At 44.3% G+C, this 24842-nt stretch overlaps 1 protein-coding gene across 2 annotated transcripts in view; it reads left to right on the top strand.

Annotated features, from left to right (window-relative positions):
• RELL1 (RELT like 1) overlaps positions 1 to 24842 on the top strand; it is a 74945-nt gene that overhangs the window by 43459 nt on the left and 6644 nt on the right. For both annotated transcript variants that reach the window (XM_020900545.2, XM_070452048.1), the window contains exons 3-6: positions 422 to 493; positions 9230 to 9287; positions 11812 to 12048; positions 16289 to 16427. In XM_020900545.2, the coding sequence (XP_020756204.2) occupies positions 422 to 493; positions 9230 to 9287; positions 11812 to 12048; positions 16289 to 16427 (506 nt within the window). The remainder of the gene's footprint in view (positions 1 to 421; positions 494 to 9229; positions 9288 to 11811; positions 12049 to 16288; positions 16428 to 24842) is intronic.

Here is a 24842-nt window from a genome sequence, read left to right on the forward strand (position 1 = left end):
AAGAAATAAATTAATACTCTGTATATGGTATATCTACAATGAAAATAAAATCCAAGAAGTTTTTATTTTAATTATCTTTCTTCTTTCCATTTCCCCTTTGAGTTTAACAAAATGATGAGAAAGAAGTAATAGTTGTAAGGACTGGTAAAGACTTCTTGGAAATTAAGCATGTGTCTGGACTTTAGAAGATACTGATGGGCAGTTTGCACCTGTTCTGCCGAGAAAGTCGCCGTGTGCTTTTGGTCAGGTGTGCTAAGGGAAAAGGTGTGTTAAAAGAAAGCAGGGCTCTCAGCACTGTGGGTCATCAGCTGAGCTTTCTGGAGACTGTTCAGGGAAGTCTAAGTCTCTGAGACTGCATGTCTCTTTGACCTGATGCAGGTGAGCAGTTGTAACCTGTCCTCCCCTCCCCTTTCTCTTTCAGAGTTGAACGACAGTGTAAATGAAAATAGTGACACCGTTGGGCAGATTGTCCAATACATCATGAAAAATGAAGGTATGGCTGTGTTAGTGTCCAGAACAACTCATTATTCACATTTTATTAAAAAACCTGCTTCAAAAACATGTTTTATTAAAAACCAGGATTCTCCTGTCAATGTTTCTGAAGTTACTGGTAGCACCTTCCCCCTAAGCTCACAAATAGCCCAGCTTTCAGCATTATCCCATCAGGAGAGTTTCACAGAAGTGAGTTTTCTAAGAGTCAGTGGGTCTGAGTATTGCCAAGTCAGCCCTGGAGGCTTACCTTTTAACCCTGGCATTGCCGTGATTTGGGGAAAGTCTTATCACCTCTTGAACCTCAGTTTCTTCCTCTAAAATAATATTTACCTCATGATATTATTGTGGCATATTGCACAGAAGCTGCTTGGTATAATAAGCACTCAAATATTATCTATTCGTTTTCTTCTGCTTTTAAACATACTGTGGTAAAATACACTAAACGTAGAATTTGCTGCTATACCCATTTTAAAATTTACAGTTCATTGCCATTAAGTACATTCACAACGGAGAAGGAAGTGGCAACCCACTCCAGTCTTCTTGCCTGGGAAATCCCGTGGACAGAGGAGCCTGGCAGGCCACAGTCCATGGGGTTGCAAAGAGTCGGACACGGCCGAGCACATACACACTCACACACGCATGTTCACAGTAGTGTACAAAGATCACCAGTATCTGGTTTCAGAAACTTTTCGTCATCCCAAACTCTGTACGCACGGAGCAGTCACTCCCCATTCTCCACCCTCTTCCCTTCCAGCCTCTGGCAACCCTTCCTCTGCTTTCTGCCTCTGTGAGTTCACCTATTCTATGATCTATTCTTAAGTGTTAAAGCTTTTAAAAGGTCTAGGCTTCTCATGGGGGTTCAGTTAGTCAAGAATCTGCCTGTAATACCAGAGACCCAGGTTCAGTCCCTGGGTGGGGAAGATGCCCTGGAGAAGGAAATGCAAGCCACTCCAGTGGTCTTGCCTGGAAGATCCCATGGACAGAGGAGCCGGGTGGGCTACAGTCCATGGGGTCACAGAGTTGGACACGACTGAGCGACTAAACCACCACCACTGAACTTTGACTTTAAGCGTTTTTTTCCATTCTGAAATGTATCCTAAACCCCTGTCTTCTTGAATGGAGAATTAGTTTAATCTTGATTAGATAAATCAGGGTCATTTTTCTGAAGCATTGGTGATTGTCTCCACGAGATACCCCACCCCAAGTGACTTTTGAGGCGTGTGGCACTCCTGCCCACATACCTGTGAACTAAAAATGCCACCTCATGTCAGTAAACAAAGAGAGTCAGCCATCAAGCCATCCATTACAGTGCCCCTGTGGTGAACCCTGAGGGAGCCCAAGAGGGAAAGAATGCCTGGCATCTAGCAGCCATCAGACTACACCACTCCCTGACTATGAGTCCTGAGGAAAACTCAGGATACTGGATCCTGGCCCCAGAGAGCTGAGATGCATATCAAAGGAATGATTTCAGTGAGCCCAGACTTGCATCTTCCCATACATGGAAAAGCGCTGAATTCCTTGACTTGGGATGTCTGGTTTTCTTTTATTAACAGTAGCAGATTGACGTTCTGACTACCTGGTCTTTATTGCAGAAATTCTCGTATATCTTGGCTCCCTCCTTTGTCTCTCTATAGCAGTCTCTGAGTCATCTGAGAGTCTTGTCTCCTGAGCTTAAGTCATCAGATTTGTCCACTGAATAAAACATAACTCTCAACTTTTAGGTTGTGCATAACTTTTAGGTCACAGTTTTTTCTGCCAACATATCCAGTAGCCCTATGCTTTGAATTCTCATGAGAAGGTAAAACAAAATGTTTTCCTAGGGCTCCCTCTGGGCCCTGGTAAACACCGTCTCAAGCAGCACGCACTGGCGCAGCTGAGTCCTTTGTCTGAAAGTTGAAATATCTCCGCACTGCTCAGGAAATACCTGCCTTTTGTTCGGAGCCCCTCCGTGGGGTCCTTTGTCCCCAGAGCCTCACGATTAACCAGAGCACCTGCCTGGCCCAGGCTGCAGTCAGTCTTTCTGACCTAGAGAAGCAGCAACTTCATATGCTTCAGCACACTTTTCCATTTCTTCTTTACAGAGTGGACTTTACATATTTGGCATTGATCTAGGTGCTTCATGTGCATGATATCATTTAATCCTCACAATATTCCTCTGGAGTTGATATTGTTATACCCATTTTACAGATGAAGAAAGGAAGACTCCACGTGGTTGGTCACATGGTTAGGGAGTAGTGCCGCCCTGCATGGGCCTCTTCCATCTGTACCTCATTGCCTTGCCTCTCTTCTAGTTTGTCGCTTTCAGTTTCTCCAGGATTGAAAACCAGATAGTCTAACTTAATAGGATGATGTTTAAAATAACAAAAAAGACAGTCATCAATTCGATTCGATACCTGTTTTGTAAAGACTTTCTCTTGTGGCTCAGCTGGTAAAGAATCCGCCTGCAATGCAGGAGACCTGGTTTTGATCCCTGGGTTGGGAAGATTACCTGGGGAAGGGAGAGGCTACCTACTCCAGTATTCAGATCTAGAGAATTCCATGGACTGTATAGTCCATAGGGTCGCAGAGTCAGACTGAGTGACTTTCACTTTTTTTCACTTTTCCTTCGGGGAGCAGTATTTGGTGATGCTATTCTTGAGGACTCAGTGGTGCATATTTCTTTGGCATAAAGAAGTGGATTTTAATTTGCATAAGAAGCACACAAATCTGTCCTTGGCATAAAAGCTCCAGCCATTACAGAAGTGCCCCGAGCAAGGTGTGGCTGGCCCTGCACCTCTCCTGGCTCTTGCATAGTCGAAACTGCCTTCATGTACATGTATGTCTATGGTTGAGTCCCTTGGTTCTCCACGTGAAACTCTCACGGCTTGGTTAAAGAGCTGTTCTCCAATACAGCTTCCCCGGTGGCTCAGATGGTCAAGAATCTGCCTGCGATGCAGGACACCTGGGTTTGATCCCTGGGTCAGAAAGACCCCCTGGAGAAGGAAATGACAACTCATTCCAGTATCCTTGCCTGGAGCATTCCATGTACAGCGGAGACTGGTGCGCTACAGTCCATGAGGTCGCAGTCGGACAAGACTGAGTGGTTATCACTCACTCCAATACAAAATTAAAAGTTGGGGGAAAGAAAAAGAGAGAAAGAAAGAAAGCGCCTTCATGGCTTTGGGAAGCTTGGAGAGCTGTGGGACCTGGCTTCTGGGAGCTGAAGCAGCTGCTGAGTGAGTGAGTGCTGCAGGAGGGGTTCCTGAGGGGTGAGTGGTGTGAAATGTCAGCTGTGAGCACTTTGCTGGGGGCTGAAGTTCTCCTGTGTAACTTCATATTTGGCACTGAATGCTTGCTAACTGCCAGGCCTGTTCTGAGGGTTTTCTGGGAGCCCTATGATTCAGATGTATGATTTCCAATTTATTGTTGAGAAACCGAGGTTCACAGCATATAACTCACTTGCCCGTGTCGCCCTGCTGCAAGTAGCAGAGTTGAGATTTGAACTCTAGCCTCTGACGTCAGAGTCCATCCTGTGTACTGTCGCTGCTTCTTCCTGCTGTCAGGAAAGATGGACGATAAACTTCCTCCTTTCAAAGAGATAACGTATACAGCTGGGGCATTTTATAGAACTCTAAATATTAATGCATTAAATTATCCAAACTACCTTATGAAGTCAGCCCTGTTGCCACCCCATTTTGCAGATGAGGAAACAGAGGCCCAGAGGGTAAGAAAGTCGCCTAAGGTCATCAAGCTGGCCTGTGGCTCTTTTCTTATGTGACAGCCGAGGTGAAACCTGTGGGTCCCTGAAGGAAGCAGACGGTATAATTTCCTCACTCCCACACTCACAGACTCTAGGACTCCTTTTTTAATTATGTCCTTTTCCTTTTGGAAAGTAGCTTTTGAGTTTCTGCTGCCTTGATTACCAGTGGAGTATTCAAAGCTCTGATTTCATTCATTCTCCCCTGCTCCCCAGCTCTTTGCCTTCTGTCTTTCTTATTCTTCACCCTTCTCCATGTAAGGGCCTTCGTCTGTCTGCCTAAGATTTCTTCTGTGACCTCATCCTGTGTGTGGCCTTGGTTCTCCTTGGCCACCAGGAGACATCTGATTTCACTGGGTACTCACACAGAGTGACCTCTCTAGCTTCCAGCCTGTGCCAAAACCACAGCTGGGGGATTAAATAGGTACTTGGGTCTCTTACCAGTTTATAACCTAGTTGTATTAGTTTGCCTTGGAGACTTAAATTCTCTGTACAACAAAATGTATTTTTCTTTTCTTTGTCATTAACAGACTCTGAACTTAATATCCATTTAGACCTCCATGTTGAGATTAATTAACTTTCTATTTTTTAAAATAGCACACTATAACATAATTTTTCTTTAAACATTGGAGAAAAAATGAATAAAATTGAGTACAAACCGTTACCCTTTTCCCATGTTTATTTAGTTTTTTTTTGCCTATACTTACATATTTTAAAATACTTCCACTCCTGATGTATGACTCATCTTCTGGTTTGCATTTTTAATTTGGCTAAGGGGGTAATACTTCACCAGTACTCATGGTGACATTCTTGTTTATGGTGTAAACCTATCATGTCTTGGATGTTGCAATTCACATTTCGTTTAGACAGATATCTCTTGTAGGATGAATTTCTTGGCTAAGCTGCACACTGATTATTTTCCCACTAGCCTGTAATCCTTTCTAAACAGAGCAGGACCAGAAGAGCATTTCACTGCGGAAGTTTGGAAAGAGCCTGCAACTCTCCAGCTGGGCTTCTCTGCCACGGCCAGACGCTGTCTGAAAATAGCAGCACCTGTCAGTATTGTGATTACTGTCCAAGCACCCCTGATTATGGTTATTTACACTGGGCAGAAGAGAGGGGTCCCTTGGTGAAATTCTTATCTTGGCACTCAATTTGTGTGATGGCTAAAAGGATTTCTTCATAAACTACCATCATCACTGAGTAGATCTCTGAAGCTTGCTATAATGATTATGCAAACATCCTGTGAACTGTTATTTTTTTTTCCATTTATTTTTATTAGTTGGAGGCTAATTACGTCACAACATTGCAGTGGTTTTTGTCATACATTAAAATGAATTAACTGTTAAACCATCATCATGTGGGTGGAGACTCAGAAGGAGTAGGGAGGAGTTGGTTGGGGTGAAATGCACCCACCCTAGAGTTAGATAGACCAGGTTTTTGTATCTAGGTCTGTTTCTAGCTGTGGGATTCTGGACAGTCAGTGACAGTCTTTAGGCCTCAGTCTCTATCTGTAAAATGGGGATGATAATTCTGCCCGCTATTAGAGTGAATCAAACATGGGAGGTCTGTAAAGCTTTTTGACAGTGGCTGGCACATACCAGGATCTTGCCTTGACTGTAAGGGAAAACTTTAAAGAGGATGATGGTGGGAGAGAAAGCAGGGCGTATTCTGACTACTCTATGCATATTATCAGGCAGAAGTTCAGGAAAGAGAGGAAACCGTATCTGGAAATGATTGCCCACTAGAAAATTTCCCCTGCTCTTGACAGGTTTTGCTTGCCCTGTAACTGACTCCTCCCATCCTTTGGACGCCCATGAAAGGAAGTAGAGTTGGACAGAATGTTGACAAGTGTAGGGGAGGGGGCTTCCCTGGTGGTCCAGTGGTTAAGAATTAGCCTCCCAATGGAGAGGATGCAGGTTTGATGCTGGGTCAGGGAGCTAAGATCCCTCATGCTGCGGAGCAACCAAGCCTGTGTGCAACTACTGAGCCTGTGCATCATAAAGATTCCCACAAGATGCACAAAGATCCCAACGTAGCCAAATAAATAAATTTTTTTTTAAAAGGTGTAGGGGAAACCATCTCTTGGGGCTTATTGAAGTTATGAGTAATCACAAGGAGATGTATATTTAATAGAACTTAACTGGGTTTTGCTTTTTGATGGTAATTTTGTAACCAAATTAAAGCACGTGTTTATGTGCTAATGGTGGTGTTATGTTAGGGTTTTCTCATCACAGGAAACCAAAAAGGTTCACAAGGGATAGTTCACTGAGATTTACTCCCTGGTGTAGACTGGGTGATAGCCTAGAGACAAGGGTCTACATGAGTGCGTCTGTGCATGTGTTGGTCCTACATGAGTATGCATGTTATTTGCATTAAAAACTTGAGCCTACTGTTAAATCATTGGTCATAGCAAACTAAGGGGTTGTTTACTATTGTTTCTAAGAAATAAGGAGGGTGAAGTACAGGGATACATGAATATATGAGAAACAACACAAGCCTAAAAAAAAAGTAATGCTTTTAATATATTTTAATTATCTTCCTGGAAGCATTTTATAATTTGATGTTTCTAACAGAGGTCCTCATTTTGCAGGTGATTAATTTTCTCAGGTAACTATATAAACTTTTTGAAAAGCTCATCTTTATAAATGAATGCTATTAGTGTTATCTTTGTTTGCATTTCTTTTTTTAGTTGTTATTCCCCACCACTTTTTGTTAATAGTTTTGAAGTTTAGTAAAAGATGGCATAATATAAATGTCAACTGGCAAATTATTGTGTGTTTCCTAAACACTTTATCTGAAAGAAAATGTTTTTTGGAATTCTTAGTATTAGTTCAAGGGACATGATTAAATTATATTTAAATTTGACATAGAGGGGTAACATGCCTTTTTTTGTTCTGTGGGAGAAGACACTACTCATCCATTTCAGTGCTTTTTTTTTGTAATGCTGAGTCTTTTTATATCAGAACTTGTATTTGGAAATGTATTTGTGCATTTTCACAGATAGTCATGAAAGGCAAAGAAATTATTTCTTTTTGAAAATGATGGTGTATTCCTTTAGTATTTCTTCAAAAATCCTATGCATTTGCAAGGGTTGTGAAGGGGATAATATTGGATTGTGGGGGCAAAAAAGTACCCTACTATTTTATATGTAAAAAGAAGATATGCACATAATACATAAACAGTTGTTTATCTTCAGTATTATAGTTTTATGGGAGGATGAATTAGGAAAAAAATGTCAAAAAGAAAAAAGCTTCTAGGTGGAGCAGTCATGAAAAAAAGTTGCAGAACACTAGATCTATCTTTAACTGTTGACTTAAAAGCAGCAGTGTTGAGACTGGAGTTAATTTTCCTTCTCTTGGAATTTCGAGATTGTTGAATATTAAATGTTGGTGTTAGCTCACATGGTAAATAGTTTTTTTTTTTTTAATTGTTTTATGTCTAGAGAACTTGTGGTTAGTACTGAGAACAGCACTTTAAAAATCAATGGGGAGGTTTCCCTGGTGGCTCAGTGTTAAAGAGTCTGCCTGCCAATGCAGGAGACGTGGGTTCGATCCCTGATCCGGGAAGATCCCACAGGCCATGGATCGACTAAGCCGGTGCAGCATGACTACCAAGCCTGTGCACTAGAGACTGGGACCTCCAACTACTGAAGCCCGTGTGCCTGGAGCCCTTGCTTCACAACAAGAGAAGCCACTTCAGGGAGAAGCCCATGCACTGCAGCTAGAAAGTGGTCCCTGCTTGCCACAAGTAGAGAAAAGCCCAGGGAGCGACGAGGACCTAGCACAGCCAAAAGTAAATACATATTTTTTTAAAAGTCAATGGAAAGGAGTCAAGAGTCAGTCATAACATCTGACCTTGCTGGGAAATACCCAAGAGGAACTTGACCATTCAGTTCCATCTTTTCTTCTTAAGACTTGACACCCTACAAAAAATGAAGTAACGTGTGTCTGTGTACGGTGGCGGGGTAGGCCCCCAAGAAGCTGAGATTCAGTTTGCTTTAGTTGACAGCTTAGGCTCCACCTACAAATTTGGATTTTTTAAAAAATTAACATTAGAAGTTGAATTTAGCTCTGTCCATATTAGATAACTGATCTGTGTAACCAGTGAATTCTTAGGTAAGCACTAGTAAGGGACCCGCCTCCCAATGCAGGAGACATAAGAAACCTGGGATTCAGTCAGGAATCCCACGCATGGGACCCTGACCAGCATTTGAAATTTTAAGATACTTGGCTAGAGTTCAGGTCTTGTATGGCCCTCAAGCAGAGCTAAACCAAATGGCCCGTCTGAGAAACTAACCCTTTCTCATCCCCAGCGCTGTGTGAATAGACTTGGTGCTGTTACCACGCCCTGATCAGGCATGTCCAATGATCAGACTCTGCGACCCCATGAACTATAGCCCCCCAAGCTCCTCCGTCCATGGGATTTTCCAGGGAAGAATACTGGAGTGGGTTGCCATTTCCTCCTCCAGGAGATCTTCCTGACCCAGGGATCAAACCTGAGTCTCCTGTGTGCGCTGCAGACGGATTCTTTACCACTGAGCCATCGGCGAAGACCACATACTTGATATTACATGGGGTATCCAGAATTTAGGGCTCATTATATGAGCACATGGAAGTTATTAGAATACAGGTCTCGAGTCATGCATTTTATGACATATTTAGCAGAGTGAGTTACATTCAGTTTCCCTTTGGTTTGAGGAGAAAAATCTCTATGTTGTATTGATGACAACGTATAGGAAGCAGAGCTTTGTGGTAGATCTGCTTTCCTTTGCGTAGATCCTCTTGTCACTCTCACTAACTTCCTGCGAGTTGAAAATGATCTGCAGATGGAGCCATATCTGGACTTTCCTTGGGAAAGGCCCTGCCTTCTCCAGGGCCCGAAGGCCTCATCTGTGAATTGAAGAAACTCAATTAGGTGTTTTTCTCACAGTTTTTCTGATATGCTAATTGTATGATCACTCATCTAATTCATTCCATTTTAATTTTTTTTTTTCTTTAGCAAATGTTGATGTTTTAGCGGCAATGGTAGCAGATAACAGCGTGTGTGATCCTGAAAGGTGAGTGCTTTCCCCCTGATTTTATGAGGCTTTTTTTTTTTCCAGTTATCTGCTGGAGCAGGTTTCTCTGCTTTGTCCTTATTGATACGTGAGCCAGAGCGTTCTTTGCCGTGGGGGACTGTCCTGTGCCTTGTAGGAAGTTTTACAACATCCCTGGCCTCCAGTGAAATGGATGCCATGGTCCCTTTCTCCTGGGGTGTGCCATCCCACATTGTCTCCTGGCACTGCCCGTATCCCCTGGGGGTGAAGTCGCCCCTGGTTGAGAACTGCTGGGTTAGCAAACCGTGATGGGAGGAGGATGCCCTGGAATCGGGCACCTAAATTGTCTTCCCTGCACCACCTATGGCTCCCCTCTTCTCGGGTAAGTTAACTGACCACTCTGAGCCCAAGTTCCATTATCTACAAACTGGGGGTAACTGCATACAAACCTATCTGGAATATCATAAAAAATACAGAATATATCAGGCATCGAAAGACCTCCATGAGCAATTATGCTTAAATGAAAAACTGGGCTGGTTTGGGAGCACCTGCTAAGTTCTATTTTTGTATTAGGGTAGGGATGTTTGTTTTAGATTATGGTTGTTAAGCTTCACAGTCGGTCGTAATTATAATCACAGGCAACTATATTTCTGTGTCATCTTTCATGCTTCAGAGAGCATTTATTGAGTGCCTGCTGTGTGCTGGGCATGATGCCGGAGCTGGGCCTTCACACATCCTTGCCAAGGAGGCCTCAGTCTAATGGAGAGTAGAAACAAGAAGTAGGGGAAACTTGTGGGGAGAGAGAGTTCGGGACCAAAGGCCCAGGAGAGGGAAAGTGTGGGATGCCCGGGAAGGTTCAGTCTCGGGTGGCCTGAGGGTGTGCTGTGGACAGAAGCAGGAAGGACCAAGGAAGCAAATTGGGTCTGAGTGACCTGGCAAGGGGTTTGGGCCTTTTTCTGCTTACTCTGTGGGTTGTGCATGCAGCACATCTTAGCTGTTTCGTATGTGTTTGTGAAACTGGCCACGTTAGATCTGCGTTTCAGTGAGGCGGCTCAGCTCAGGAAGGCCAGTGTTGGGAGCCCTGGTGGTGTAGTTCATAGAGACTTACGGGCTGTGGGTCCCCCCACATTCCAGCCCTGAACACGGGCTCCTCATCGAAGGACCGTGTCATCTCAGTCATCTGAGAGCATCATAAAGTCCCCATGATCGGGTTTTGTGCACAGTGGGTACAGATAATTGTTCCTTTTTTTTTCCTTTTGATAAATGTTTCTTGAATGAATGTTGTTAAACTTTCAATTCAACCTCCTAATATGTGGTATTAACATTGTTTTACCCCAGAAAGCTGCAGCTGTGTGTTTTTATTTTAACAACCTAAAAAGTACCCTTAATGAAAGCCGGGAAACTTTTGGCTGTTTGGGGTCTTTGAGACTTTCTCTTCAATTATGCATGCTCCTTTTGAAATGGACGAGTGGGCTGGTTATCTGTAGCATGAAGGCTGGCTGATGCTATCATGAGACCTCCATGTGCCTTTGGGACTCTTGGCCTGGTCTCAGGAGTCAGGCTCTGCTGTGACATGCTGACCGGCCCACACCCACACTCACACCCACCTGTATCACGTCAGAGCTCAGATTCCTGGTCAGGCCAGCCCTGTTGTGTCTTAACTCCTCCTTTTCTAGAGGACCAGAGGCTTGACACATGCCTTTTGAAAGCAGCCAGCATCTAACCTTTAGACTTGGGCTTTTTATACTTTGGATGGTCTGGCTGGGTTTCTTCTAGGTTATCAAAGTCGTCTCCCATGTTTCTGAAGCACTGTAGCATGATGGTTAAGATCATGGTTTCAGATTTAGTCTTTCTAGATTTGGATCTCAGAGCCATCCCTTATTAGCTGTGTGACCTTGACCTTGCTTAACCGCTCTGAGGTTCAGTGTCCAAAGTTCCGATTTAGAGGTTTTGTAAAGATCGAATGCTTAGAATGCTAAGTGTTAGGTTTTTATTATTACTATTATCAACATCTCTTTTGAGCATCACTTTTGATATCTTGGCCTAAGAGCTTTCTTCCTTTGACCCAATAATCAGACTGGATCAAATATTCTTTCTTAAGTCATCCAGTGATTTGATTGGAATTTAAGTTTCTCTTTCCTCCAGGGTATATATATTCAGCGCCTCTCTTTGCTTAGAGATCTAGGAGGCATTTGGGTAAGTATGAGATATTAGTTTGCATGAAATTAGATTGTGTGAGAAGGGAGATCAGCCATACAAGGAAAGAAACCTCGTACTTCAGAGACAAACAGTGCATCTTCATTAAAAGCAGTGGTTTATTTCCAACCAGTTAACTAGAAGTGACAAATCACATTATTACTGTTCACAGTGAGCTGTCATTGTATAGTCTGAGTACCTGCTGCCTGAGATCAGTCCACAAAGCCCATTTGTGTAATTGGAAGAGGTATTTTTTCTTTTGCTTTAAACCTTTCTTACATTGCAGAGGGACCGAATGGCGTACCTATTTCTTTTAAATACCCTTTTCCTTTTTTTCTTCCTGTCTTAGCCCAGTGACGCCCAGCACTCCTGGGAGCCCGCCGGTGAGCCCCGGGCCCTTGTCACCGGGGGGCACCCCAGGGAAGCACGTCTGCGGCCACCATCTGCACACAGTGGGGGGTCCCGTCGAGCAGGATGTGTGCCATCGCTGTAGGCACAAGCGGTGGCACTTCATAAAACCAACCAACAAGTCCAAAGAGGGCCGCCCGAGGCGCCAAGGAGAGGTCACCGTCCTCTCTGTGGGCAGGTGAGTCCTGGGAGGCTTGGGGTTTGTGTGACACGGTCGCTCTGCTGTGTGGAGTTTTACATGTATTAAATGTAGCGTGTATTCTCCCGAGCCTGGCTTGGTCCTGTCTCTTGGCTTCTTTGATGTTTTCTGGTCTGAGTCCCGCATTTTTCCAACAGAAGAAGAATTCTAAGAGGTGGCTATTGTGAGATCAGATGTGAGATGTATTGATTAAGGTAACAAATGAATTACTTGCTGTATTAGGGTTTTCCAGGAATCAATAAGATTCTGTATGTATTTTGTGTGTGTGTGTGTGTGTGTGTGTGTATGTGTGTGCTTCCCAGAGTGGCACTAGTGGTAAAGAACCCACCTGCCAATGCAGGAGGTGTAAGAGACATGGGTTCAATCCCTGGGTCGGGAAAATCCCCTGGAGCAGGGCAGGGCAACCCACTCCAGTATTCTTGCCTGGAGAATCCCAAGGACAGGAGAGCCTGGCGGCCACAGTTCACAGGGTTGCAAAGAGTTGGACATGACTGAAGCAGCTGAGCGTGCATGCATATGTATACATAGTCAATAAGATTCTATGTTATGCTTCCTGGTGGCTCAGGTAAAGAATCCGCCTGCCAGTGCGGGAGATGTGGGTTTGATTCCTGGATCTGAAAGATCCCCTGGAGGAGGAAATGGCAACCCACTCCAGTATTCTTGCCTGGGAAATCCCATGGATAGAGGAATCTGGCAGGCTATAATCCATGATGTCACCAAGAGTTGGACATGACTTTACAAGTAAACCACCTCCACCATATTATATATATATGCACACACATAAACGTATGAGAAGAGAATTACTGTGGGAATTAGCTCACATGATCATGGAGGCCAAGAAGCCCCGTGACCTTCTGTCTGCAATCTGGAGAACCAAAAGAGCTGATGGTAATTCAGTCCAAGCCCAAAGGTCTGAGAACCAGGCAAGCTAATGCTGTTAGTCCTGGTCCCAGTCTGGAGGCCTAGGAACCTGGAATGCTCATGTCTGATGGCAAAAGAAGAGTGATGTGTCAGCTCAAAGAAAAACAGCAAATTCAGTCTTCCTCTGCCATTTTGTTCTATTCAGGCCTTTGAGGGTTTGGATGATACTCATTTGCAATGGGGAAGATGATCTTTACTCAATCCACCAATTCAAACGCTAATGTCATCTGCAAAGCCTTCTGCAAACGCCCTCAGACACACCCAGAAATAATGTTTTATCGACTGTGTTCAGCCCTTGGCCTGGTCAAGTGACAGTATCACACTTTCTCTAATAGATAAACAATCTCCATTCCATACAGGAGTTCATGTCACTCGTGGAGATCAGATTGGTGGTGGCTCTTGGAGTGGTCATCCAGAGCCCCAGGGCCTTTCCATCTGGTGCCACTGCCAGGTTTGCTAGCAGGAGAAAGTCCTCAGAGGATTGTTCACAAAAGGTTTTAATGGGATGGGCCTGAAGTGGCACCTTTCATTCTTGCTCACTTTCCTCTGACTGGCGTTCAATCACTCGGCCACACCTAATGCCCAGGGAGGTGGGAAGTGTCGTACAGCCATGTGCTGGGAAGAAGGGAAGAGAAGGAGCTGGTCCAGTCTCTGCCGTGTCAGATCATGTGAGTTCCTGGGCCTGCTTTCTTTAGTTCACCTCCTCTGTGCCCCAGTTCCCCAGTCTTAAAGTTCCATTACTGGTGACCTGTATGTGATGCGGAGGTCTTTGGGGGTGATGAATCAGTTTGATGATGTGGGTGTGTTAGTCACTTGGCTGTGTTTGACTCTTTGTGACCTCATGGACTACAGTCCGTTACGTGCCTCTGTCCATGGGATTTCCCAGGCGAGAATACTGAGTGGCCATTCCCTTCTCCAGGAGATCGTCCTGACCCAGGGAGGGAATGCAGGTCTCCCGCATTGCAGGCAGTTTCTTTACGGTCTGAACAACCAGGGTAGGAATTTGATGATACGGAGTGAGCTTCCCTGGTGACTCAGATGGTAAAGAATCTGCCCGCAATGCGGGAGACCTGGGTTTGATCCCTGGGCTGGGAAGATGCCCTGGAGGAGGGCATGGCAACCTGCTCCAGTATTCTTGCCTGGAGAATCCCCACGGACAGAGGAGCCTGGAGGGCTGCAGTTAAGTGACTAAGCGTACACACACACACACACAGCATTTTTGGTGGATTTTGAGAGTCCCACAGGAACTGCATGGCTAATGCTGCATGGGTGAAGGCAGTGGTGGGGAGTAAGCCTGCTGCCGCCAGACTGGGGAAGCCCTGAGCAAACACTGACTGTGCTGCCGTGTGTGGTCCTGCTTTCTTTGCTGATGACTCTAGGAGGAGTAGCCTAGACTCACCAAATCGCCCTCATTTGAGTCCTGGCATCACGACAAACTATTCCTTCTCTCTGTGCCTCAGTATTCCCCCTCTGTAAAATGGGAATGACAGTCACACCTCATTGGGTGGCTGTGAAGACTAAATAAGGGGACTCGTGTTAAAGGTCTTAATTCAGTCTTTGTCGATGATTAGACACTCAAGAATTGTTGGCTCTTATTAACCAGAAGGACCTACCGTACAGCATAGGGAACTCTGCTCAATATTATGTAGTAACCTAAGGGGGAGAAGAGTCTGAAGAATGGATACATGTGTACGTGTAACTGAATCACTCTGCTCTACACCTGGAACTCACAGCATTGATAATCAGCTATGCTACAGTATAAAATGAAAATTAGAAAGAAGGGATTGTTGTCTGTTATTATTATTTTATCGTTTGAATTTCACCGAGTTTTACCGTGTGTTGCACAGGCAAGCAGGAGAAGACAGCATGGCTCTTTGTCACTGACAGCGAAACAGCGCAACTCGTGACCATGCTGTTTTATTCAGAACAGAGTCATGGGAACTTATGAATGTAGAGTGGGGTGAGAACCTGCAAGTTGTTTGGACAAAGTGTATTTTGTTTGCTTTAAAAAAAAAAATCTGCTGAAACTTTCTACTCAGATTCAACATGGCTTTTTTAAATGCCCCAGATCCTAGCACAAACACTGTAAAGTAATTATACTCCAATAAAAAGATGCCCCGCATCCAACTCTGTGTCTTGGCGGTATTAATAGAATAAATACTATGAATGTTGAATGAGTACAGGCTGCTTTTCAGCATACGTTGCTTCACGAGAGTCTTGAGAGTTTGACTACCTAGGTTTGTGGTGACAGCTGTTTTCCTAATCCTCCTTTCCCTTCCGCGGCATCTCCCTCCTCCTTCTGGTGGGTAAGCTCATTTTGGACAAAGAAGGAGAGTTTATTTTAGATGGTTATGAGGGAAATGAAGACCAGGGCTAGAGACTTAGAACAGACTTAGGGTATTGATGCTGATAGATGAGAAAAGCAGTCCAGTTGAATAAATTTTCCTTCTCTTTTAATTCTTAAGGAAACTTTCTCTCAAATTCCTTAACTCTTAATGAAAGCCCAAATTTGCTTAAAAAAAAACAACAAAACAGACAAAACCCAAGCACACACAAAAACCCTGCCTCTGACTGGTGCCGATAAACATGTGACTGGGGCCGTGTGTAGAGATAGACATTCTGCCAGGAAAAATTTGAGGAAGGTAACTGCCTAGTGAACATCTGATTTCCGTACTCGTCAGGCTTTTATCCAGTCTCTGGGGTAACAACTGATGTAAATGCTCGGGTCCTTGTTAGAAACCACAGCTCTGAGGCTGTTTCCTATTTGAGTGCCCGTGTTTCTTACTGCGTTTTCACGTGCTGTATAAACCGTGTCGCGGAGTCCGTGATGTGTTGAGTGAATAGTAGCTGAGAGGTTTGGTGGGGAACAGGGACCTCGCTCTGTGGGATGGTCCCTCCTGTTGAATATGGTGAATTTCTTTTTTTTTTTTTAATTTTTAAAAATTTAAAATGTCATATTAGTTTCAGGTGTACAACACAGTGATTTGGTTTTTATTACACACACACACACACACACACACACACACACATATATTCTGTTTCAGATTCTTTGCCCTTATAGGTTGTTACAAAATATTGAGTATAGTTCCCTGTGCTATATAGTAGGCTCTTGTTGGTTATCTTATTATATATAGTCGCGTGCACACGTGAATATGGTGATGTTCACTGCTGTCCTAACTTTTGGCTGCGTTTGTTTTGGGATCCTCCAGGTAGATTTTTTAGTTCATTCGTGATTCTTGTTCAGTGGAAAAGCAAAACCCATCACATCTCCTCTTCCCCCCCGATTCCACCCGCTCAGGTTCAGAGTTACGAAGGTGGAACCCAAGTCCAGTCAGAAGGAGCGGAGAAGTTTGATGTCGGTCAGCGGGGCCGACGGCGCCAACGGGGAGGTGCCGGGGACGCCTGTGAAGAGGCAGCAGAATGAGACCGAGCAGCAGGTGAGCCGGAGTTGTGGCGGCTTGGGGGCGCGGTGGTCCAGGGCGGGAGAAGGTGCCAGAGCATCCCAGGGACACGGGGGTGGGGCTGGTAGGGCTCTGGGGGGCAGAACACCATCTCTCCTCTGCCCAGAGCTTTGTGTGAAGAGCCCACCAACACAGGTGCCTCGAGAGGCTTGACCTACGTGGCGATGAGGAGGGAGGATCACTTACAAGGCAATGTGGAGCGGTGGAGATTGTGGCAAACTAGAGATCACATGCCCCATCTATAGGGCTTCCCTGCCCACACGGCGGGAGGCACTTAGCGTGGCTGTATCTTTGCCCAAAAAAGGGGGACATCTAGGAGTTTTGACATGTGAAATCACCACAGACTTTTACATGTTGGCAGCTTGGTAAAAATCCTTTTAAAAACCATCCGGGCCAAATGACACATAATCTTGTTGTCACTCCTAGGTTAACAGTGATTTGATAAAGACTGGAGCGAGCACAGCAATGGTTTTTTCTTTGAGAAACTAGTTTTCTTTGATGCGTCACAGTTCTAAAATATCCCCCAGTAGAAATATTACTCTTTGCATCAGATATTTTGAAGCAATTTAAAAGCAAAAGTGAATGCTTCTTAGTCTGGCTGTTTTAACTTTGGAAGATATTACTTAAAAAAAGCCTCAGCTGATTTGATATTGGCTTAGCTTTTCTCTTCCTCTTTGCTTTCTGTTCTGGCTTGAGGCCTGCCCATCCCTTTCGTGTTATTTATTATATGTAAAAGGAAGGGTGTGAGGACTCAGGAGTGACCGTCTCCAGTAGATCCATCAGAGCCTGCGTGCTGCGGCAGGAGAGGTTCCACTTACAGAGGGAGCAGGAGGCAGGGTCCTAGAAGCTACAGGGAAATAGCAAGCTTGAGCCTGAACCTTGGAGTCAGGCTGCCAGGTCAAGTCCCCGTTTACCACTCACCAGCACTGGGGCCTGGGCAGTGTGCTTGGGCTTTTTGTGCCTCACTTTCCTCACTGGGAAGTAAAAATGATGCTGCCTGCCTCGAGGGATGGCAGTAAGATATGAGGGAACTAACGCAGGAAGCCCCGGGCCTGGCAGATAGGAAATGAGCAGTCAGTGCTACTAATTATTGCAAGTGAATTCACTTGTGGTCAGTGTGGCTGCGTCGAGGGAGAAGTGGCTTTTGAGTGGAGCTTCTCTGATACCTGCCCAGGCTCAGAGGGGTTGGGGATGATCCAGAAGTCATCCGGAGGAACTGTGCTCCTGAATTCCTTAAGACATAGGGGTTCGCGTAGCTTTCCAGCACTAGCTCTTGCTTTCTTGCCCTTGGGAAGATCTGGCCCCTCCCAGTGAGTTAAGAAGCCCAATAGGGCTTTCTTAAAAGCAGAGTTCCTTTTTAGTCAGTTACTCGTGCCTTGGGAAGGGAACCAGTATTTAGGAAGAGGAAGTGGATGATGAAGATAATAATAAAAGCAACTGATGTCAGTTCAGAGTTCTAGCCTTCTGGACATTGTACTGAGATATATCTTATATGTCACTATTATAAACATTTCCTAATGGGATGAACACTTTTATCCCTGCTTTATAGATGAGGAAACCAGTGCGTCCAAAGGGTAAGTTATATACATGGTGTGGGTCACATAGCTGGAAGGAGGAGCCGATTTGAACCGAGGTCTGTGACTGGAAGACCAGCCACACTCTTCTGCCTTCCTGGGGTGCTCATGAAGACCCATGAATGCAGAACATTTCCACCAATGATCTAGAACCTGGTGGTCTAATATGGTAGTCACTGGACATCTATGGCTACTTAAATTTAGATTAGTTAAAATAAAAAATTTAGTTCTACAGTTGCATTAGTCACATTTTAAGTGTTCAGGAGCCATAGATGGCTAGGGTGTGCCTTATTGGACAATGTAGATATGGAACATTTCCACTGTTGCAGAAAGTGTTACTGACAGAGTAGATGGTACCTCAGATATTAGAACTAGAATTCTGAGGGATTTTGGTCAGTTAGAGAAACATTCTGACTAAAAGCGTGAGGGGTTGCCTTTTGGGAAGAGAAGTAAGTGGCTACTCAAGTCTCAGGTGAGGAAGACCAGCCAGTTCAGCTGCAAAGAAAGCATGATTTGTAATGACAGTTCTGCATATGAGTCATCAGCCTGGCAGTGTGTTGAGGGATGGAGCAGACCATGGGTAAGAAGACACTGTTTGCCCTCAGGCAGGAAGTGCAAGGTGATCCTTGGTCCGGCCCAGCCCGACTACAGCCTTGCTAATGTGCCACGGCTGATTTTGGCCACTACTGCCCAGAGAGAGGCACTTAGGATCTGGGAAGGTTAAAAGAATTAGGATTGCTCAACTAGTGTTCTTGGTCCAAATTCTGTCTGTATCTGGATTTGACCCAGTCATCCGAAATCCTGACCACATCTCACTGGTTTAAAATTCGATATTCTCTGCAAAGCATCCAATCATCTACCAGGGTTTTGTGAAAGAGCATTGAATTTGATGAGGAGACCTGGGCTTTCATCCCAGCTTTGCTGCTTAGAAATTGTCCTTCACTGCTCTTACTCTTGGTTTTCTTGAATGTGAAGTAGGATATTGAATTCATCAATTGAATGCAAGTGCCAGGAGAGCCTCTGGTATGTCATTGGCTCCCAGTGGTGTTATGCTGGCCAAAGGATCAACAAGCACATGAGTGACCTTAGAAAGGGGTGTGTTTTCTGAGCCTTCGACTTTTTAATTAATTTTGGAATAAAAAAATAACATTTATTTTGGAAAATTTCAAAGAAACTCAAAAGTAGAGAGAATAGTGTCATGAATGCCCACGGGACTAATTTATTTATAATATGTGCTGTGTGTTGAGTATCTACCGTGTACCTGGCATGCTTTGGAAGGAGTAGTAAGGAGGTGCCAGGTTAAGCACAGAGAGTTGAAGCAACTTGTTTTAAGTTAGCAGTAAGAATGTGGTGGAGTTTAGTAGAGTCCAACCCAGGCAGTCTAGCTCCTGGAGTCCCAGACATCACCACTCAGCCAGGTCTGGGAAAATCAGGTCCTGGCATTAGAGTCTACTGGGATTGGGACTTGCTGAGTAAGGATGTCTGGTGAGCCCAACAGAGAATGGACTCTAAGAAGGGAGGGAAGGGAATATTCATTGACACTTAAAAATATTTATGTATTCATGAAAATTTTTCTTGCTTGGTTTCCTATTATTTCTCATTCTCCAAGAGATAGCTATTTAATAGGACTTGATTTTCCAGCTAGAGAAATCTGGAAGTTTTTCCTTCTGGACTCAGATGGCAGAGTTCTGAGCTGGTTCTGAGCTGAATCAAAAGATCTGCAGTGGAATGTAGCTAATACAGTCAGACAGGAGTGTTATGTATCTTTACATGGTCTGATACAGTTTTTAGAGCTGTATTTTTTTTCTGAAAAATATTTTTGTTTAAATTTGGATTTTTTGGCCATGCTATTTTACAGAAATGCCTTGTTTTAAACTGGAGTGGGTTGCCATTTCCTTCGTCAGGGGATCTTCTCAACCCAGGGATCAAACCCAGGTCTCCCATATTGCAGGCAAGATTCTTTACTGTCTAAGCCACCTGGGGCTACTGTTTTAATGTAAGACTGATCCAAATATTTGAATGCAAATGCACATCTGCCCAGTGGTTAGGATTCCTTCTTTAAAAAAAAAAAAATCCAGTGGCTGATACCACCAACTGGATTTAGGATCTCCCTATCCTTCTCTTTTTATTTTTTCTTTTAAAGTAATTTTTATTGGCATTTTCCTTCTATTTTTAAAAAATAAAATCTGCTGTTCGGCATTTTTTCCTCTGTTTCCTTGGCCTGAGTTCTTTTTTGTAGCTGGATCTGATTTGCCCTCTGCCTGATTTATTTTGGCAATGCAGTTAAAATGGTTTCTTTTTTCCACAGAAAATGTGTTTTTATTTCTTCTTAGAAGAATAAGCTTTTGTTCTTCAAAGTTAAATAAATCAAATTGCTTTCAGCCTCCAAATGCCACTGCTTTGTCTTCATTATCATTGGTCTTTTGCTTTTTAAAAGCGATGCTGTTGTAAGCATTCTCTAGCACATGTTTCTGAAGTATCTGCCCCCCCCCTTTTCTCCAATTTATGGTAGTACCTTATTGAAAACATTGATTTGGTAAGCTTACAGAACAGTATTTTTTATGAAAACAAAAATTGTATTAGATATCTTTTTGTTTCAAGTTTTTTTTTTATTGGAGCTATTCTATTAATTCTTATTTCAATCCTTTAGCTTAGTGATTAAAGGCTGAGTTTTAAGAATTTCCCAGTGGTCCAGTGGTTAGGGCATCACAGACTCATTGCTGAGGGCCCATGTTGGATCCCTGATTGGGGCCCTAAGGGGATCAGCCAAGTGGTGCTGCCAAGAGGAAAAAAAAAAAAACGACAGCTGAGTTTTAAACTGCTTAGGTTTTTCTGAGGTGGGGGAGGGGCGGGGCATTGTTTGTTTTAAGAATTCTTTTTTTTTAAGCTTTAAGTTTTTTTATTTTTACTTTTTGATCATTTTATTTTCGGCTGCACGGGCGCTACGTTGCAGCACACGGGCTTTCTCTGGTTGCAGTGAGCCCAACTCTTCATTGCAGTGGCTTCTCTTGTTGCAGAGCATCGGCTCTAGGGTTCGAGGGCTTCAGTGATGGCAGTGCATGGGCTTAGTTGTCCTGAGACATGTAGGAGCCTACTGCCCAGACCAGGGATCGAACCTGTGTGCCCTGCATTGGCAGATGGTTTCTTAACCACCAGACCACCAGTGAAGTCCCTAAACTGCTTAGGTTTAATTTTAACTGGGCCACTAACTACCAATTATTTTCAGCAGGTTACTTAACCCCTCCAATCCTCAGTTCTTCATCTTTAACGTGGGGTGGGGTGGGGTGTTGGACATGAATGACACGCTGTGTGTGTCCAGTTCTCTAATCAGGCCTTGGCACAGAGTTAGTATTGACTCACTCTTCACTGTTAGCAGTAGTTTCCACCCCACCCTCAGGGGTCTTCGTTATTCATTAGCTCATTCTTCAGACATCGCTTTTGGATACTGCGACTCCCTTCTTACTTCTTAAGAATGTTAGGGTTTTGTACTCTGAAGACATCTCAGAAACAGATACTTGGCAAGTCCCTTAGGAATTTGGGCTATTTTCTTGTTTGTGTTAAGAGGGGCTAGAAATAACCATAGCCCGCTTACTGGAGGCGGAATCAGAATGAGGAACAAGGCAGTTAAAAGTGTGGTGCCTAATTTTTTATCAGATGGATCAGAGGAGGGGTTAGGTGGCGAGGCAGTGCGGACCGAATCCTCTGTGCTGAGCTCTGCTGCTGCCTGGCTGGGGCTCCGCTCAGGGATAAAGGTCTCCTTTTTGCCAAGACTGCCTCCGGGATGATGCTCCATGCCTCTCAGGACCACGGCCAGACACAAGGTCAGCTCTCCTGACCTTCAGGGCTTTCATTTCCTACTCTCACAGTGAGGGAAGGCCTTCCTTTTCTCCGCTTTGCTTTTGAACTCCTGTGACAGGCAGAGCAGTGGCAGTCCCCACGGGGGCCTCTCCTGAGGGTGTCTTGCTTTATTTGCTGTCTTCAGCGTGGCTTTTTGTTGACCTTCCAGGGAAGGAAAGGATGGTGAAAAACTTTAGGCTCGTGCATGCATGCTAAGTCGCTTCAGTTGTGTCCGACTCTTTTCGACCCTATAGACTGTAGTCTGCCAGGCTCCTCTGTCCATGGGATTCTCCAAGAAAGAATACTGGAGTGGGTTGCCCTGCCCTCCTCCAGGGGATCTTCCCGACCCAGGGATTGAACCCACATCTCTTATGTCTTCCGCACTGGCAGGCGGATTCTTTACCATTAGTGCCACCTGGGAAGCCTGAGAAACTTCAGGTACCATGAGTTAATTTTTTTCTCTATAGCTTATATTTTTTTCAGGGAAAAATACATATATATTTTTTTAAGCCAAAGGATCTCAGATTTGATGGAAGCCCCTTCAATTGGTTCCTTGGCATTTATAGACAGAAACTACACTCAAATAGCCATGGATAGGACTACCTGGATGATTTAGAAATGGTGGAATACATATCTAGAGAGTAAAAGCAATACTTTCTTTGATGCTTGTGTTGTTCTTATATGAAAGATCAATCCCATTGAGTCCATCTTAAATATGGAAGTGGAGGGAGGCTAACGTCTGTCCTTGACTGTTCACTGCCTATGTAAAACACAGGCCTGTAGAACCAGGCAGATGGGAAGAGCTGAGTGGGGGATAGACATTTGAATGCAACCTGATGAGTTATGGGTGGTCATCTCTGCACTTTGTAGTTGAAGAGCCAGGCTCAATGGGATGAATTTTTCCCAGATCCCTGAGCTAGGTAGGCAGAGGGCTTAGGTGGGAAGAAATCTACACATTGGCGCCAATATGCTCCAATGTGGCTTTGAAGTTCAAGGGAGCTTTGCTTCAACAGAGAAAACAATCCTCATTCAGTGTAGCCCTGTAATTCACAGCGGTGATCATTTCAACATCAACTTTCCTTAGGCTCCATCTCCTATGGGGACCACCTGATGTCTTTTGGCTGTTAGAGCTGTGTCTGGATCAGTCCAAATTTGTGAGATAGTCTGTTTTCTTGCAAGTAGACTGAGATCATAGACTTTGAGATCTCAGAGGAGCTATGATGGCTAATTCAGGTCAATTCAAATACACTTTTACCTTTTAAAAGTATTTTTTAAGCCCCTGCTATGTGCCAGGCCTTAGGAATGCAACAGTGTGGCAAAGGGACAGAGGAGGGCCATGCTGTCATGGAACTTCTGCTAGATTTTGTAGTAATTTTGTCTCCCCACGTCCCTGTTCCCTCGTTTAAGAATAAGGAGGCCCTAGGACATTGTGGACATTGTTCAAGGTCATCAGGGGTGGTTCATTCCAGAGCCTGGGCTTGGACTTCCTGATAGTTCAACCCCTTCACTGCTTCTGAGGGCATGGATATTACAAGTGTTTGAAGTGGAATCACTTTTAAAAATGGAAAAATGAGACATGCACGCAATATAATATTCAAATAGCATTAAAAAAGTTGTGGAGTGAAAAATGCCTTTGAAAAACCAAGTCCTTATCCTGTCTACACCCTTTCACCCCTACCACGCGCATAGCGTTCCCAGTCTGTTTCCTAAGAGGGGACCACGGTTGTCATGTCTTCAGTATCCTTTCAGGATTATGCTATGCATGTACCTGCTTATACAGTGCATATATGTGTCAGGGCTTCACTGGTGGTCTAGTGGTTAAGAATCCATCTGCCAGGGCAGGGGATGTGGGTTCAATCCCTGGTTGGGGAACTAAGATCTCACATGCCCCACCAGGCAACTAACTAAGGCCCAATGCAGCCAAGTAAATATGTAAATAATTTTAAAAAAAATACATATATGTCTGCAGCCCCCTCCTTTGCACTTCTACAAAAAAGAGCTTAGATATTGTCTGCATCTTCCCTTTTATTGCAGTTGATGACTGATAACTTCTGTGGACTATTTTTATTCTCCCACATTGATTGAGCCACGAGGAGTGGACATGCTGGACTCCTTTAAAATGTTGCATGCACTGTTGGTTCTGTGTTGTTGGGAATAGCCCCCGAAACATTTATGGACATAAGCTGAGAGTCTGGGGTGGACCTAAAACATACTTTGCTGTCATCAACTATAGGGTTCTAAATGATTCACCACACCTTTGATCTGTGTACAGAAGAGACGGAAACTCAGTGTTCCTAGAGTTTAGATAACTTGGGGGCCCAGAGGTTTGGTTTTGTTTTGCCACCAAAGTTAACTGTCTCCTCTCTTCAATTATCTCCCTCGGCAGGGTCTGCTCCAGGGTGCCTCCCTAGTGCTGGCTGGAAGGTGACCCGCTGGCTGCTCAGGAGCTTATCTGCCCACCCAGGGGGCCCTGCCACCCTCTGAGAAGGCTTGGGAAGGAGGGCTGGGACGTCTGCCCTTTCACCAGAGAAGCTGCAGCATTGCAGGCCCACGGGGATTTTGGAGGATGAAAGGAAGGGCAGACCTAAGGGATCCTAGGAAATGCCTCTGGAGACATTTTGGCCTCAAATGGGAAAGAAGAGAAAATTAATAATCATATTCAGGATTTTTATGTTTCTTAATCTGTAACTCAAGACTTTGAACTGCTAACTTTAAATGGCTAAATAAATAGTAGTCCCTGTTTTCTAGAAGTCACCCACTTTCTACAAAGATGTATGATGTTGTAGTAGCTCCACAGTATAGGTTCTGGAACCAGACTCCTTGTGGCAAGTCCTGGCCTGGCATTTTACAGCTGTGTATTCTTGGAGAAGTTCCTTGACCTGTGATGCCTTGGCTTTTCCATCTGTAAAATGGGCTTAATAATAATACTACCACCTGCCTCATAGGGATGTTGTTTCTTGGCACTTCGCAACTGCTAAAT

The sequence above is a fragment of the Odocoileus virginianus genome, chromosome 21 (genome assembly GCF_023699985.2).
Source record: "Odocoileus virginianus isolate 20LAN1187 ecotype Illinois chromosome 21, Ovbor_1.2, whole genome shotgun sequence".
NCBI classification, from domain to species: Eukaryota; Metazoa; Chordata; class Mammalia; order Artiodactyla; family Cervidae; genus Odocoileus; species Odocoileus virginianus.